Below are 16,723 nucleotides of genomic sequence, written 5' to 3'. Positions count from 1 at the left end.
ATAAAGATTGTGTGTGTGTGTGTGTGTGTGTGTGTGTGTGTGTGTGTGTGTGTGTGTGTGTTTGTCACTTTGCTGTCCTCAGATTCGACCATATGTGAATGGAGCCCTCTACAGTATCCTGTGTATTCCCTCTGTGAGACAGGAAGCCAAAGAGATGGTGAGATAGCAGAAATGTCTTCACCTGCTTGGAGGAAACAGACACAGTTTGTGTTTTTGCTCTGCGTTTGTCTCTTTATGTCACCACACAGCCAGTCACTGTACCCAGAGACTGGTGAGTTGGTGGGTTGTATTTGTGTCAGTGTGCTTCATACTGACTCAAACACAGGCTGGAAATGTAATTGTTCTTCATGCAAAAAATTTGGAGCTGCAGGAGAGCATGGATGGGGCTGGGTCCATCCTGTCCAACAAATATCATGCCTCAGACATCAGTGATCATTATTAACACAATTACAATACGCTATAATCAACTCACTTGCATGGCTTAAAATGAGCACTTTTGACCCCAGCCAATTGTTATTACAGTGTACACTGCCTTTGAACACTGAGTCACTGATTCAGATTCTGAAACTAACTAGAGGAATAGCCCTTGCGTTTTTGTTTCAGCTGTAAAGTTATGTGCATACACCGGTGTGATGTGTTTTTCCCTCGTGTGTAGAGCGTAGAGGAGATTCTCCGCTGCTATAGCAAGGAGGAGAACCCAGACCTCAACAGACAGATTGAGTTCATCATTAAACAGCTGAACTCAGGTTAGTGAAGTCAGTTTTAATTTTAATGTTACAATAGCTGTGTTCTGCTTTATGAATGTGTATGCATACAGGATGCGATGACTGTATATGTACATTTAAGAATAAAATACTGTCTAACAACTTATAGGGAAATTGTGCTAATTTAGGGTTTTGGACAGCTGGTGTTACTGACAGTAGTGATGCACTGGTAGTCAAAACTAATGTGAAAGTGTTTTTAATAGCAGGAAATTGAATAACTACATGTAAATGTGAAGCTTGGTGGCTTTTGTAAGTGTTTTCTCTATGTGTTTGCTATGTGTTAAAGAATAGCAACCAACTGTTTTGTGAGATACTTGATGAATTTATATTTTATAATTTACACTATATGTGCCTTTGGAATTATTTTCCAAAGTGAAGTAGTGACTCCTACTATTGTTGTTCTCTGGAAAATGTACTGACTTGTTTAATCCTTGTGCTGTGGCTATGTTCCACCCAGCTGATGAAGAGGGGCCGGAGTCAGACGATGAAGAAGAAGAAGAGGACGACAATGATGTAAGTCTTCCCCTCAACCTGTTAGACATTGATAAGTTAATGCTTTTCACCATATTATATACCCATTTACACATTAATTCAACACAACTATAAAAATATATTAACAAAAAAAGGTCAAAATAACAAAAATGAGTAATGGATGAAAAATTATGGTGAGAGGAAGTACGACCAGAAAAGAACACCTCATATTTGACACCTTTCCCAAACCTGTAGATGACAATCTCAGAATGACACAGATATTGGTTTCTCCCACCTGTATGTTTGTGCATTGGATTCTGTGGAAAAGTGGGTTATCAAAATAAGGTATATGGTAGTAAGTTATAGTGGGAATGGTGTGTGTGTGTACGTATGTGTACAGCATGTGTGTCCCCCTATTCCCCTCGAGGTCGCAAAAGAATTCCTTGAGTGTGAGTGCCCTTATTCCTCTGCCTTTGATCTGAGATGTGGTGTTTTTGTAGCTGCTATCCATTTACTATGGCTATAAGGGTGAGCTGATATATGTAGTGTAGACTACACTGGTCTCTTGTTGCTACCATGTGACTTGGTGCCAAGCATTGTATTAGTGTTTAACCTAGTTTGCAGTGGGGGAAGGTAACTAAGTACATTTACTCAAATACTGTACAATTTTGAGATACTTTACTTGAGTATTTCCATTTTCTGCTACTGTATACTTCTACTCCACTACAATTCAGAGGAACACTACAGCTGTAGTTACCAGTTACTTACTAGTTACAGATTCATATTTTACATAAAACACATATAAAAAAGAACACATCATTAAAGATTAAACCACCGACCTTTCTGACTTGTGACCCCTTGCATAAAAACAGTGTGTAGTTGTGGCTCCTCATGTTTCAGATGTTTATGAATTGCCAGCAGTTCCACCAGAGACATTTCCGCTTCTCACATGGTTTCATTCAAATAACTGTTTGAGGCCCAAAGGGGTCAAATTATCCAATATTTCACAACAAAGCAAACATAGAAAAGTCCAAAATATAAATACAGATTTGTGTATCAGAATTTTTTTTTCTTCTTCTTTCATCTCCCATTTATTATCTCACAACCCCTCAGATTTATCTTGTGACCCGTTGGAGGGGCCTGACCCCTAGGTTCTGAACCACTGGACTAAACTAGCTAACTGTATATAAAGTAGTTAAAACTAACTCCACCTCGACCAGCTACAACTTTAAAATGCTGCTTACACATTGATGCATCTGTATTAATAGTCTATTATGTAATAATTTGCCAGTTAAGGGCACTTTTACTGCAAAATGAGTAGTTTGGATTTAAAATGCAGGACTTTTACTGGTAATAGAGTATTTCTGCAGTGTTGTACTGTTCATTTTACTTAGTAAAGGATCCGAATACTTCTTCCAACACTGCTAGTTTGTAGACTCACATCAATGTCATTGCGAACAAGTTCATTTTGTATATAGCCGAGTAAATTAGGCACCATCAAAGTAACCATAGTCACAGAAATAAACACACCTCAAAGGCTTTTATATAATTGTATCTAATGGTGGGAGACTTCTCATAAAAGTTGCAGAAACAAGGCAGAGGTCATGATGTTGGCTGTGTTGATTTCATTATTTGATTCCATACCACCTCCAAATTAAAAAATCGGAATTACTGCATGTTCAGGTAGCCTTTTGTGACAATTATGTTTTAGATTTTTCTTAAACACACCTTATGTCCACCATAAATTGTGTAATTTGTATCTGATTTACTATCACTGCCTTGTGACAGGAAGATTTAATGGAGACAGACCTTGATACAGAGGAAGTTCTCCAACCACAGCCCAGGGAACTGTCTGGGGAGAGTCTGCTCACCACTGAGTACCTGGGAGTAAGAGCAAAACACATACACTCACTGCACTGCTCACTATGCACAAGTTAAATAAACAAGTCATTGTTTGCTTGGCAGACAAAAAAAACGCTCACAATAAGGCTGCTAGTTTCCTAATAAGTTCTGCCAGACGAGCAAGCTGCACATAAGCAAGTGTTGAGGTTCCAGCTAGTTCAAGATGGAAATGATACATGCAACAAGGGTAACTGATAATGTTTGTACTGCCGCATGTGTGTGCGCGAAGGAGACATTAGACAGTAGCCCCTCTGGAATTGCTAGATTTCATTTCATTGTGTAACTAAGTGCTAGATGGTTAGAAAGGCTAAAGAAGATACAGCATGTATCTGTGACAAAATTTGTGCAAAAGTGGCTATGGTAAAGAAGGACACAAGTAGGTTCTCACATGAAAGGAGGCTATTCCAATTAATTAGTGTCTAAAACGTTAATATCTACAAACACAGATGACAACTCCCCTAATCTTGAAGAGCTTTAACATTGATGTCACATCATGCTGCATATACAAATTAGTGACTGACCCTATGGTCTCATAGAACTTATTTTTAACTTTGATTTGGATTTAAGGCCTCCAGATGTGAATCAGAGAGTTTCTGCTTGACTACATGTCTGTCTCTGCTGTTTAGAGATGGCAACAAGTTTGCAAATTAACACAGATATATGAATTTTCTATAAATTCTTGTGTGTGTGTAGATTATGACCAACATGGCAAAAGTGAAGAGGAAGTCAATCCCTGTGCCTCAACCAAGTGTTGATGAACCCCTACAACGGCCAGTCACCCCGAGTTCTCATCGTAATGTCAACACGATGTAAGTTAAATACACACACAGACAATGTCAGACAGTCCAAATTGGCTCTTAAGATGACACGCTAATTCATGGTATCTGCGAGTGTCAGGAGAGTGAATGGAAGTGTGCAGGATAAGGTTTAGTTTCTTGCTCAAGGGTACTTTAGCTCTACATTGTCCAGTAGTCATTTCCATCTGATGTGTAAAATACCAGTGAATGCTACATTTAGATATAGACATCTGATGTCTGGCCTCATTTCTCTCGAGGCAGATCAGTTTACAAAAGCACAGATAGCTCCTAGTCTGACCTACAGGTCATTTTGACAGTGTTCTGCCCCCTTTGTTCAACCACAAGTTCTTAAAGCCATTAAAACTGGCGCAGTAGGTCAAAGAAAGAATGGGTTCAAATACATTTTGCCATTAATTATCGCAAAGCCCGACTGAATTGTTCATGTAAATGAATGAGTCAGCAGGAGGAGACTGGAACTGGAACTGCTTGGTACTGAAAGACAGGCCATTGTCAATACAAACTGTAAGCTAGACTGCAAGGATAAAAAAAAAGAGTGTTATTTTAGAGTAATGGATATGACAGATATGAGGGATATGGTGTCCTACACATGACCTGGACCCAGAGTTAAGGGAGCATCAACTCACAGAAAGTAATTGATACACTGGTTTTATAACTTAGTAACTAGAACCAAAGATAATGCTAATGTTTATTTCTATAGCACATTTGAATATAAAGTGTTGTATAGGAAAAAGTAGCACAGATGAAGGTCAGTAAAACCACTGAGATCAAGGTTTTGAGATGTCTTATCTACCAATATGAGCATCCTAATGCATGTTCTTACAAAACCTGTAACCTGTGAGCTGTATTGTTTGTGATTGTGTCCTGTGTAGGGATTATCAATCCGGCAGTCAGGGGGGTGAGGGTAGCAGGGACAGGGAATATCCTCTAAGCAGACAGAATAGCGAGGAAGGAAGCCTACCTCCTTCCCGACACAACACCCGACCTCCTACACGCTCCGGCAGTCGCCCCAGCACTGCTGACTCCCTACGACACAGCATCGGTGGGTGGATTTTATTGACCTTGCAAATGTTTTTCAAATGTCATTTACAAATGCATAAATACATTTGATAGCAGGAGAGCTCCAAAAAAGTAAAATAATACATTTTTGACCACATCAAAATGCTGTGGCTGTTCATCAGATGTTTGCAGTCAGATTATGCATACTTAATGCACTTAGTGCATGCTCTGAAAATCAGCTGCATATTTGTGCAACAATTTAATTTCCCTTCCACCTGCTGCTCTCTATTTGGTTTATATTAGATTCATTTGATGTGATGCCCATTGCCCACTAGGCAAGGAAGCTCCTGCAACTTCCTCAGAAAGCATAAGGGATAAAGAAATGGCCACCAAATGTCTAATGACCTATTTTGGCTTTCCATAAAACTAATGTCAGCGTGGCATCAGGTTGTGCTGATGCCACGTGTAACAGTACTGTTATATTGTTTTATTTAAGTTTTGAGTTTAGTTTAAATTTGAAAGCCAGATAGTTTGGTACAATTCCAAAAGTAGTGTGATGAAGCTCTAATATTGCCTTCCTCTCTATCACACATTACCACACACACTCAGACTCAGAGTGTGGCCGGTTGTCCCAGGAGTCAGAGTTAGATGGGCCATGTGAAGGGCGAGCCAGAAAAGGACTTTCCCAGGAGGAACACAATGGACACTCTGCCAGGTAAACTGACACACAAATGTTAACTGCACACACACACACATAAAATGAGGTTCTTTGTGTTTCATGGATGCCGCTGCAATTTATAGGCTGAAACAGCAAAAGTTTCTTGATGAGCTCAACAAGTCGCTATATTTGATTGTATTGATTTAGATTGGTTTGAGGCCCCACACACAAACACAGAGAGGCATCGCTGAAACTAATTAAAGACAGTCGGCGTCCTGTCCTGTCAGTTTGGTTCTGTTACTACTTTTGCTTAACGTCGAAACAACAATGCCCCCCCCCCAATTCTGTTTGTATGTTTTATACAGAACGGCGAGGCGCAATAACAGCACAACATTCCCGCCTTGAACAGGCTGTATAAAGTGGCTATTGTCAGACAACAGCTGGAGGGAGAGCTGGATGCTGTTGGTTAGAGCGGCTTGCTTGAGAGCTGTGTGCTCTGCTTTGCACCAATCGTGACAGTCTTTGCTGTCATCTCCAACGTCTATGAGATCTACAACTTGAAAATCATTCCAAGTTTATTGTCACATGCATTACAAGTAGTGCATTTCAATTAAACAAAATGTTTGTGCTCTGGCTACGTCCTGATGACCCATAACATGAAATATAAAATACATTTATGGAAGTACTCCAGCAGCAGCATGCTTCAACAGGCATTGCAAATGGAATGAGGATCTGCTGCCACAGTAATACTGTGGCAAGAGGGGCATTGAGGAGGAGAGAAAGCCTGTCTTGGCTGGTTCAGTTGCTGAAAGGTGTATGATAAGTTACGGTACAGTGACCATATATATAGCTCCTCCTGAAAGGGTTAGGGTTAGGGGCCTTTTGTAATTGCAAATTTTCAGTTCACTACTCAATGAGGCCTATAAATGGTCAGGTGAGGCCTGTGTAAAATCAATCTGAGCCATTCCTACTGTATGTAGCGCCATATTTTTCCATTCTGTCTGCTACAGACTAGCTGTCATTCTGTTAGAACCACTGAATTCAGTGGGTTATGAAAATAACAGAAGAGATGGATAAAAGATAGAGATCAACATAAGAAAGAGGATGATGAGTATATTAGGAAGTGAAAATTACAGATACTTATAAAGAAAAAAAACTTCTGTGTTTGACAAGTGTTTGAACACAACAATAACACAATAAAGCTTCAGTATTTCTATCACAAGTCTTAAGGTTATAGGTGCATTTAGTCAGTTGTTTGGTAGCAACTACCTCTCATAAAAGGGACTGAACCAGGGTAAGGTTGTTAGGGAATGAGGCAATTAAAAATAAGCAGTGTAAGTCAGCTGAGGTAAAACTCTGGGATGTGTGTCAGTGTATTTGTGTGTCTGTGGAGAGAGTTGGCAAGAGTGTTGTTCTACACCGATCGGTGACTCAGCACTGCCAAGCTGGTCTGTGAGACTGTGACATGCGTTTAAACGAGCAGTGCCCACAAAGAGACCCATTCAATCAAACCTCCCCTGCTTCTCTTCTCCTTTTAAATCCCAGAGGAACTTGACTCCTGAATCCCGCCAAGAGTAATGAGTCCCAGGAAACCGCTTCAATTATCCCTCAGCCTTTCCCCAGGAACGTAAAACACCTCTACAATACAGACTTCAGTGGCCTCATTTCAAGCCAGTGGGGAGACAAGACTTTTATAGTGAGAGGAGATTTCAGGACACAGTCATTGATATTTAGGTGAATAGAATCTTAGCAACACAGCAATTTGGCAAATATCAAATGAGAAGATTTATATTTTCGCCTTTGTTTTTAGGTTAATAAACGTTTTGTTGTGTTTTTTTGGGCAAAACTCTGCTTCAACCTCAGTCAGTTACACAAGGTAACACCTGGGGGGACAGCCAGGCTATTTTCTATTCAGACATCAAAGTTAAAGACTGAAATCTTGACACCCTATTTCCCCTTTGAGTTGCTGACTTTGTGGGTAGAATTTTATGGGCCATTTATGCAGCATGTATGCAAAGTTTTCTGCTCCACAGCACTGAGCATGCAAGTTTGTAGAACCTGTTAGAGGCCTCCATAGAACAACGGTTATGGTTTGTAACATTCAGTTATACCAGATAATATCCGGGATGTTGGAGCCAATGTTACTACTGTAAGTAGAAACAAGAATGAGTTGACTGAAATCCATCCATCTATTATGGCATAGGATGTAGGTTATTTGGCTCCTGCCTGAGACATTAACAGAGTTTAGGTCTTCACTGTGTGACTAGAGGCAGAAGAGCCATGTCATCCTGTTTCTCTGACTACAAATTGCCCTCTTTGTGGTTTCAGAAACACAATAGGGCCTTTTTCCAATGTACTATTTTTATAAGCCAATGTAAATTAGCTGAAAAATATTGTGTAATTTGCATAAAAGGATGTAACTATGAAGTGTAAATACATACTGGTATTGCATAAGTGTGCATAATACAATTTACTTTAATAGAGCCAGTGAAAATTTTTACCTCAATGTTTATTTATCCTATAAGCGCTATGCATTATTTCACAGTTATGACTGATACTAATGAAGCGTAAATGTCCTATATTCACTCATCCTTTGAAATGCTGGATATAGTCCTAAAAAAAAAAAAACTTTCTTTTACTGCTTTCAAAGATGTTGCAATGGTGCTGAGCATGTGTAGGATGAACAGAAAGTAAAGTGCAGGGAAGATAATGATAAACTAATGGAGATTCAAGCAGCACCCACCCAGGTAAAATCTAAGGCCTTATCTGAATTCCAAAGTATGAAAGAAAGAAACTGAAGCTTGGTGACAAAAGCTGTGTTTAAATAACAATGTGGAAAAGTCAAGTACAAACAACATTCAGGTGCACCTTACTAAATACCATACATAGTGAATCTCTGAGGAAGAAACACTGAATTCTGGAAACATGCCTATAAGATCGTTAATAAAATCTATAAGTTTTGATTGTTCAGAAATATGTAGCCTGATCCTTAAAGCTGAAGACATTTTAAACATCTTACTTACAGTATATATATTTAATGTGTTTATTAGTATCAAAACCTTCAATTTCAAGGCTAAAAAATAACTAGAAATCACAAATAAACATAATATAGAATTGCAATATATATGAAGTCAACATCCTTAAAGTCTATATGGTATGGGTTACCCTACTGATAGCTGTCCCTACTGGGTATCTTGGAAGTATCGATAAAATAGTCCGGCACGCTGTCACCAGAAATGAAGGCTATCGACTGAAACAAGGCAAATGGATGCTAGATACTAAGTGTCAAGGGCAAGAGGCTTGTGCAAGGTTGATGATGTACCCAGGACAGCCTTGATTTCTGTGCTATGAAACCATCTGGGAAATGAGATCTGTTCACGGCTGTAGTGTCTCATGGCTACTGAGCAACTCATCAGATAAAGGGATGACCTCTCTGAATGATCCTTCTAACTCTAAGCAAGTGAGACATAAGAGTAGCTGTGATATGAAGAATATAAATAATCAATAAAGGAAAGTTTTCGTCTTGTCTCAAAAGGCTGTCTTGGTCAGTGTGGTCTTGACATAAATTATGTAAATGTTCTGTATCCAGTTTAAGTGTAAACGTGTCTTATTTTGTCTTACATGTTTTATTGTTAAGATTTTTCATAAGCCAATGTTGTTTGTCTGTTTCCAGAGCACTTTTTTAAATCATGGTGTTTATTATGATTAGTGATTTAGTAGTAGTGATTTTTGTCTATTATAATTTATTACTGCAACAAAGTAAAATTCATTTATTCCTTCTTCTTCCTCTTCTTGTCCTTGTCATCAGTGGTGATTATATTCCTGCATTTGCAAGCCAGCCCAAGATTCCCCGTACACCTGACACAGCAGCCAGCCAGAACAGTGCTCACCAGGGTCGAGGCCTGACTCTGGCACCCCAGTTTTCCCAGTCGGAGCCACAGCAGAGCAGCCGGCCAGGCTCTGCCAGCTCTTCGGGTGGAGGGGGGCGACAAAGTGGAAGTAAGCATATGGCCAGCAGCCAAATTTTAGTTCCAGCTGGTTACTTTGTCTACTGTACCAGCCACTTTGGATGATAACCAGCCATGATATGGAGGTCCAGTGCTTTTCAGAAAATGAAGTTGGTTTAGAAACACTCGATCGTAATTCAAGATGAACTAAGCAGTAGACATAAGTAACTTTTCTGTAACTTGTTTATGTCCGTCTCTCTTTCATTTTCCAGCATGCATTTTGAACTTGTCCACCATCCGTAGGTGTGGATAATATGGATACAATTTTGCATAACAGAATATGACATTTTATATCTCTATGCTGATATTGTGATATGATAAATCAAAGTTTAGCTCACATCTTGACTTACACATAGGAATTTCAGCTGTTTTAACTGGAAATCTGTAACAAAATCTTCCATTACTTTCAAAGCTTTTGCATAACTGTGTTTATTAATTATTAAGTTTGACAGGCTATTTTAAAGGCATTTGAAGCTGAGATTTGGACTTCTCAGCCATATTTGAACATTGTGTTTTAAATCTGTACAGCCCTCCTTGTGATTTTGACTTTCTTCTTTAAAATCCTACAAAACCACTACACAAGGAGTACCATGAGTCCGGAGAGTATGATGGTATTGCATTTTATTTATTTATTTATTTTTTTGACTAATGACAAAAGAGTCACAAAGAGGGACCTGGGACATACCAAGCATAAGGCTGGTCAAATTCCCTTCAGATGGAAGAGTGGACAGTTTTGTGTTGGGCAAGCAGGTGTCTGATATGAATGTTTAGGCCACCAGACTATGTCAGATGTCGGCGAACTGTGTTTAATCTCAGGAAACCAAAAAAGATAAAGCTATGGATTTTTGATGGTAATATTATTCTGAAGTTATATAGCATACGTGGCATGTTACAGTGTGAAAATTACACTTTTGTTGGCAGTACATATATGGCTGATAGAACAAATAAAAGTAGCGGTAGGTTTTTTTTAGTCTGCTGAAATTAGTTCAAGACACACATGGCAATTTCTGCAAACAGATCATAGCCACATTTATTTATTTGCTATCAACATCACATCTTAAACATAGAACTTGAGTCACTGCAGGGAAGAAGGCCTGATCAGTTGCTCTGGTGCACTTAGTTGGATGATAACATCTATCCATGCTCTCATGCATCTTAATTGCATTTGATGAGCGATTACCTCCGGCGCTTATGCCGGGTACCCTTACCATAAAGCCTGTAATAGGGCCTAATGGTTAGTCCAAGCCACCACATCCTCGTGTGTGTGTGTTGCACTTTTGGGGTCTGGCAAGTGTCAGACATCTATCAACTCATAAGTAAGTCTCTTAATCGTAGCTCTGCTTAAAGGGCAATAAGATCCACATGGCATAGCAAACAAAATAAGTACACTTTTACTGTGAGCATCTTTAGCTGTTATTAGTTTTTTTCCTGCTAGCTTGTAGGTTGTTGTTTTTTTCTTGAGCCACTCTCTTTTCAATTTATTTTCACTCGAATTCAGCTTCTGCTGACTGTCAAGCGTTATTATGCCTAATATTTGCTGCTTGGTGGAGTCTGGCTGCAGGGAGGGACCACCAACCACACACTGAGACAAGATCCCCTTTAAGCTTACTTTTGGTCAACACATCCGTTGTGACTGACAGAGGCGCTCCTTTGGCTGAGGAAAGATCGAGGAGCCGTTTTTGTAGCTGACCACCCACTCAGCCAGCGCAAACAAGGAGGGGAGTTGCTGCTGTGTTGAGAGGATGGAAAAAAACTGCATTATGCTACCCAAGTCATGTCGACAATGCTGACTTCACGTGTTGAGAGATCCCCGTTATGTTGCAATGCAGCTAGAGAAAATGGAGGAAGTGCAGCAATATCTCTTCAAACTGTCACTTTGGCCTTGAATGGTGATGTGCAAATCTGTTTTTTTCCCCCTCACAAATAGGAAGCAAAGAATATAGCAGAACCAAAAACCTAACCTTTTCAGAAGTAGGTACTTGGATTTTAAGTAAGATGATAGCAAATTTGAACCTTTATTCTTTTTGGGTAAAGTTGAATGAGCACACATTACTAACATGAATAATTAAAATAAGTGTAAAGTACAATGTTTACACTTCACTGTGCAGAATGATGTATGCAGAGTTTGACACTAGTTTTTATGACTCAACTTAAATCTCAGTTTAACATATGTATGCACCTGCAGGACATCACAACTAGTTTATTCAGGTCTAATATGTAACTTACACAAGTTTGATGTGGAAACTTGACTCCTTCAGTGCACATACACTGGGAATGGACCTTTCAGTGAAGTAGACATTTTGTGTCCTGCAGTTAAACTTTTGAAGTCAACAATTTTTGCATAATGATAGATTCAGGATTTTTAATGAGGGAAAAGGAATAGATGTAATTTTAACATTTTTACTGAGGTAATTGAACTTTTATTTTGGAAAAACCACATCAGACAAAAATTATTATTCCAAGCAAATTGTTTTTATACGTCTTAAGACATATCAGGAGGGGAGATTTAATTTTTTGATTTTTTGAAGTTCAAGTCTGACTGTCCTCTACCTTCTCTAACCCCTTTATCGCCCCACCCACCCAACATCCCTCTCTCCCTCCTTCTTCAGGCAGCCAGTCAAAGAGGAGGTGAAGAAGGAGCTGTCACCATGGAGTAGCACTATCCCCGGGAGCATCTGGCTTCCTGTAACATCATCCCCCCCCCCCAGGTTGTGATCAGGGTCAGGGCAACAGAGATGGACGAGGATCAGCAGCAGGAGGAAGAGAGGCTTAAACAATGTGATGGATTGTGGCTCTGCTCCCCCCCCTTGCTTCGGCACAGACTTCTTCTGTAACATGATATGAGGTCAGACAATAGTCACAACCCCCAGGTGATAGTTGGCAGACCTGAATATGTGCAATATCCTCCAGCCATGACAAAATTCATGTGAAACAAGATGCAAGTACTCTGATTCGAAAGTATAGCTCTTAGTTGGGGCAGTACGAGAGAAAATATTTGATCACCTTTCTCTGTCTGCCTACTGGCTTACTGGTTTTCTGACACAAGCACATTACTTGCCATTTTCTTCACATGATTAGGGATAAACAGAGTCCCAGAGATGCCTCTTTTTGTTGATAAATCCTCAATATCTGCACTTTCAAGTTCAGACTTAAGGACAGTGTGGTTTCACCTGGTTTTAACTACATGTAAACTGTGGATTAATGGTTCAGGAAACTGGACATGACTAGGCATAGAAATAAAATGTTTGATAATCTTCCTGTGATTATCACAAAGTTTAATTCATTTAATAAGGCATGGCAAGGAGGTTTTTTTGTGTTTGAATTGAGTGTACAGATGTTTTAAAAACAAGTGATACAAAAGCTCATTTGCAAAGTTCTCATTTTGATTCTACAAATCAATAATCTTCTGAATTTCACTAGGTACTGTATATATTGACTTTTGACTGTGGTGGAAAATATCCGTCCACATAAATAAATAATTTGCTTTTCAAATGTAAAACATGGTCTCATATCAGAGTAGCTGCTCTTGTTTAATTTATGCTCCAGGAAATGTTTACAAGAAAGACACAGGTTTTGAGTGGTCAGGCTAGTGCACGTATTTCAAAAATATTAGGAACTGCTTATTGCTATTAATATACACTACCATCCATACAACTTGAATTTATGTGAATGTCTTAAATCCAGCATTGGTTGCATTGTACATTTGCACTGTTTTCCAGGTGTCATGACGTACAGTATATTTATGTTAATTGCTACATTATTGTTGTAACGCATTTTGATAGCAATTGATTTTGATACTTTTTAAGTGGTTTTAAATAAATGTGTGACATGTCACCTGTTTTCTGGTCTGTGAAATCTATATTCCTTGCCCCATTAACTGCTATACAGTTACTGAATTTCTCAATTTGATGACTCTTGTTGACTCTCCATGCCACATCCCAATTGGCTGCTGTCTTGAATCATAAATCACCTCTCCTTACATAATTACTGCCAGCAAGTAGTTGGCATATTGTACCCACACAATGCTGTGTGCTCACCGTTGTACCGAACTGTGCAAAGAAAAACTCTTTGTGTTCATCTCATCAAGATGTCACACAGCAGGAAGATTTCTGCTCTCATATGTCTTGTAAACTGAAAGATATGTCACACTCGCCAGCTCACCTGACAGCTGCACCCTTACAAAAGTTCTGAGGACATGCTGAAGTCTTCATTGAAGTCCCCATGAATAATTATCATGACCTGTTGTCACTCATTACTGCTGGATACTTACAGCCTGCTTCGGCCAGACGAAGGTAATGATAATGAAAGTGATTTTGGAAGTGGCATGTCTGATATTGTTACGTTTGTTTTTGTTGGAGACAGTCAGCATGTAAGAGAAGCAGGGGGAACAGTACAACAATGGGATGAATTATTTTGTGAAACAACAACAGAAGCTGGGGGCCAACAGAGAGTGCTGTGAGTTTACAGATGACATGGATGACAGATCCTCAGCATGTGACAAGAGCGGAGAAGTAGACTATATACACTTTAACGGTTCAAGTTTTGGAAAGTGTGGGATTTGTGTAAAGCATAAAATCAAACTGCTGTTCATTGTCAGCACACAGCTGCAAATGTGATGTAGTGTAAGACCAGAGGGGAATAATGTGATTTGTACAGTTTTAAAGAATAATATTTAAGCACTAAGGTGGTGTGACATTGTTGGCAGCAACTTTGCCTCTCCACTCTCAGGGTTTAATGTAGTAATCACTGGTGAAAGTCTAAAAATGGAAATGAAGGAATGAAAAGGGTGTGTACTCAAAAAATGGAAATTAGTAGGAATGCTGAGGAGAGTGTCACCATCCAGGATGTACTGTGAAGCAGCTACAGGATGTTGGTTTCTCACACTCATAAACAGCTGCTAGACTAGCTCTGCACTGTTATATCACACTAGCATTGACTCAATGCATTCCAAATGATCCTGGCTGCCTGTCAAAACCAGGCTTCATTTACATATCCTGTTGTTTATCAGGAAAATCATCTTCTCAGGTAAACCTGAACTCTTTTTGGCTCAGTTTAAATACACTAGCCAAAAACATGAGCATTTTACTGGAAATCCTAAGAAAGGTCAGTTATGTCTTCCAAGACCAAAACAAATAATTTGAAAGATAACAGTTTTACAGCTTCCTCAGATTGGAACCATTTGCTAACCTACATCAAATACATTGTTAATCCAAAAAGTTTCAAACTGCAAGTGAAATATATATATTAGTTAATATGATAAAACATCTAATTTCCATCTCTTTCTGGGTTATGTTACCAGATTAAGTCATGTTTTAAACTGACCGTTTTATTGATTTTCTATTCCTTCTGTAATTTTGTCTTTAAATCTGCAAGTGATTTTTGGCCATTTGAGGGCAGAGGGAGTTGTGGACACAACATTGACATATCATCACCTTTTAAGTTGATATGGCGAACTTCTTAGCAAACAGTTGCTTATTTACACGTCTAGCTGTTAACGCAACTTATTCATTTGGAGTTTCTGGCCCCCTGGCAAATATAAGTCCAATATTCTAATAGTCCCCCAAGATGACATATTCAGCGATTAACATTGTAGCCAGTGAGCAGCAGCACAATGTGAGGAAACAGATCGCACATGACCGACTGACGCACTTGCAGGTGGCCGTGTAACCCAGAGCTCGAGCCACGTTCTGTCCAGCTGTAATGGCTACAGAGAGGAAGCTGCTGCTTTCTATCCCCAGCTAGGGGTTGGGCCTTGCAGATATGGAAAAATATCAAATGGTTACTGCGGCTTTTATCACACTGAAGGGATTCAGACTTGTTTCATGACTCTCTGAGCCTTTACAGCACCAAGTACAGGAACACACATTTCACCTCTATGGTGTATCTGATTTGCCATTTCAGATTTAAAAGGCTGTATCAAGACAAGTTGTAAAGCTATTGTATTGTGTACAAGGCTGGATTATCAACCAGGCAAAGTGGACATCTGCCCCAGGGCCCCCAGAATTTCTTTTTTTGGCTGATTTAATTGGAAGTTGACATGATAAGGGGCCTTTAGGTAGGTCCTGCCTTATTACCTCATCTTGAGGCCCTGACTTTAAGGGGGTCCCTGTCAAAATCTATTTTCAAGACCTTCATTATTTCAGTTTTGTGCTCATATGCTGCATATTCTTAAACTAATGTCTTCAATCAAATGAATACACAACAACTCTATTCTAGCATGGAAGAACTGTACAAATTCCCATGATTATCCAGGAACACAATGAAGATTTGCATGTCTTTTTGGTTCTTTAAAAATAATTCTGCTTTTTAAAACTTGGGTCTTTGTAGTTTTGGCCATCTCGGGTCATCATAACAATTTACTCACGTATTTCATAGTTGTGATCAGAGGAAGCAACTCTACACACAGCTTTACAATGAAGTTCATCAGAATGAGCATCATGTGTTATCAGATCGGGTTTAAACAAATATAAAGTCCAACCATCTTACATTTGAAATTGTAAAAAAATTTGATTTGCATCCAACAGTCAGCGCATACAACGTGACAAAGTTGAATCACGAAACAGCTAATGACATTTGCAACAGCAAGTTTGTGTAATAATTCAACCTTCAGCTTTTACTTGAACAAAAGTGGTTTAGTTAATATAGTTAACTTGAAGACTAGTTTATGACCTTGCTCTGGATTGTCTTAAAATCTATGCCAAGTAGATCCACTGCTTCCTTGCATCTTTACAATTAATCTGGTGAGAAAATGTTATAACAAACAAGACGCCTTTTTTCCTTGAAGACACTGAAATTTCCAACAACAGGAGTATCCTCTACTGAAGACCCCTAACTGTCATCAGGTTTGCTGGCACCCCTTTCAGATGTGTTTATCAGTAGACAGCCATGTTCTCTACTGATAAAAGGTGGCGCCAACTACTGTTTCCTCCTGACCAGTCCTTTTTAACGGATAGATAGAAGTCACCCCCACAACTGCCCTTTTGTCATGAACATTTGACCTTTCAGGCCATGTTTGGTAGTTTTGGTAAGTGTACCAAACTAAAGAAAAGAAAACAACACTCATTAAAAAAAACATCATTACATATTAACAGAAGGCATTGATGTCAG

The 16,723-nt window shown here is 39.2% G+C and overlaps 1 protein-coding gene across 3 annotated transcripts in view; it reads left to right on the top strand.

Moving 5' to 3' along the window:
• The window catches only part of LOC122878055 (lisH domain-containing protein ARMC9), a 28,618-nt gene extending 15,168 nt beyond the window's left edge, over positions 1–13,450 (top strand). For 2 of the 3 annotated variants that reach the window (XM_044200381.1, XM_044200380.1), the window contains 9 exons: positions 83–157; positions 656–746; positions 1,222–1,277; positions 3,024–3,122; positions 3,831–3,946; positions 4,825–4,994; positions 5,561–5,666; positions 9,418–9,608; positions 12,226–13,450. In XM_044200381.1, the coding sequence (XP_044056316.1) occupies positions 83–157; positions 656–746; positions 1,222–1,277; positions 3,024–3,122; positions 3,831–3,946; positions 4,825–4,994; positions 5,561–5,666; positions 9,418–9,608; positions 12,226–12,248 (927 nt within the window). In that variant the 3' untranslated portion in view covers positions 12,249–13,450. Of the gene's footprint in view, positions 1–82; positions 158–655; positions 747–1,221; positions 1,278–3,023; positions 3,123–3,830; positions 3,947–4,824; positions 4,995–5,560; positions 5,667–5,974; positions 6,243–9,417; positions 9,609–12,225 lie in introns of those variants that run through there. The other variant, XM_044200382.1, reaches the window with a different exon arrangement.
• The last annotated feature ends 3,273 nt before the right edge of the window (positions 13,451–16,723 follow it).

This window comes from Siniperca chuatsi, linkage group LG6 (genome assembly GCF_020085105.1).
Source record: "Siniperca chuatsi isolate FFG_IHB_CAS linkage group LG6, ASM2008510v1, whole genome shotgun sequence".
NCBI classification, from domain to species: Eukaryota; Metazoa; Chordata; class Actinopteri; order Centrarchiformes; family Sinipercidae; genus Siniperca; species Siniperca chuatsi.
Note: the sequence above shows the minus strand (reverse complement) of the source record. Positions and strands in the feature narration are given on the sequence as shown.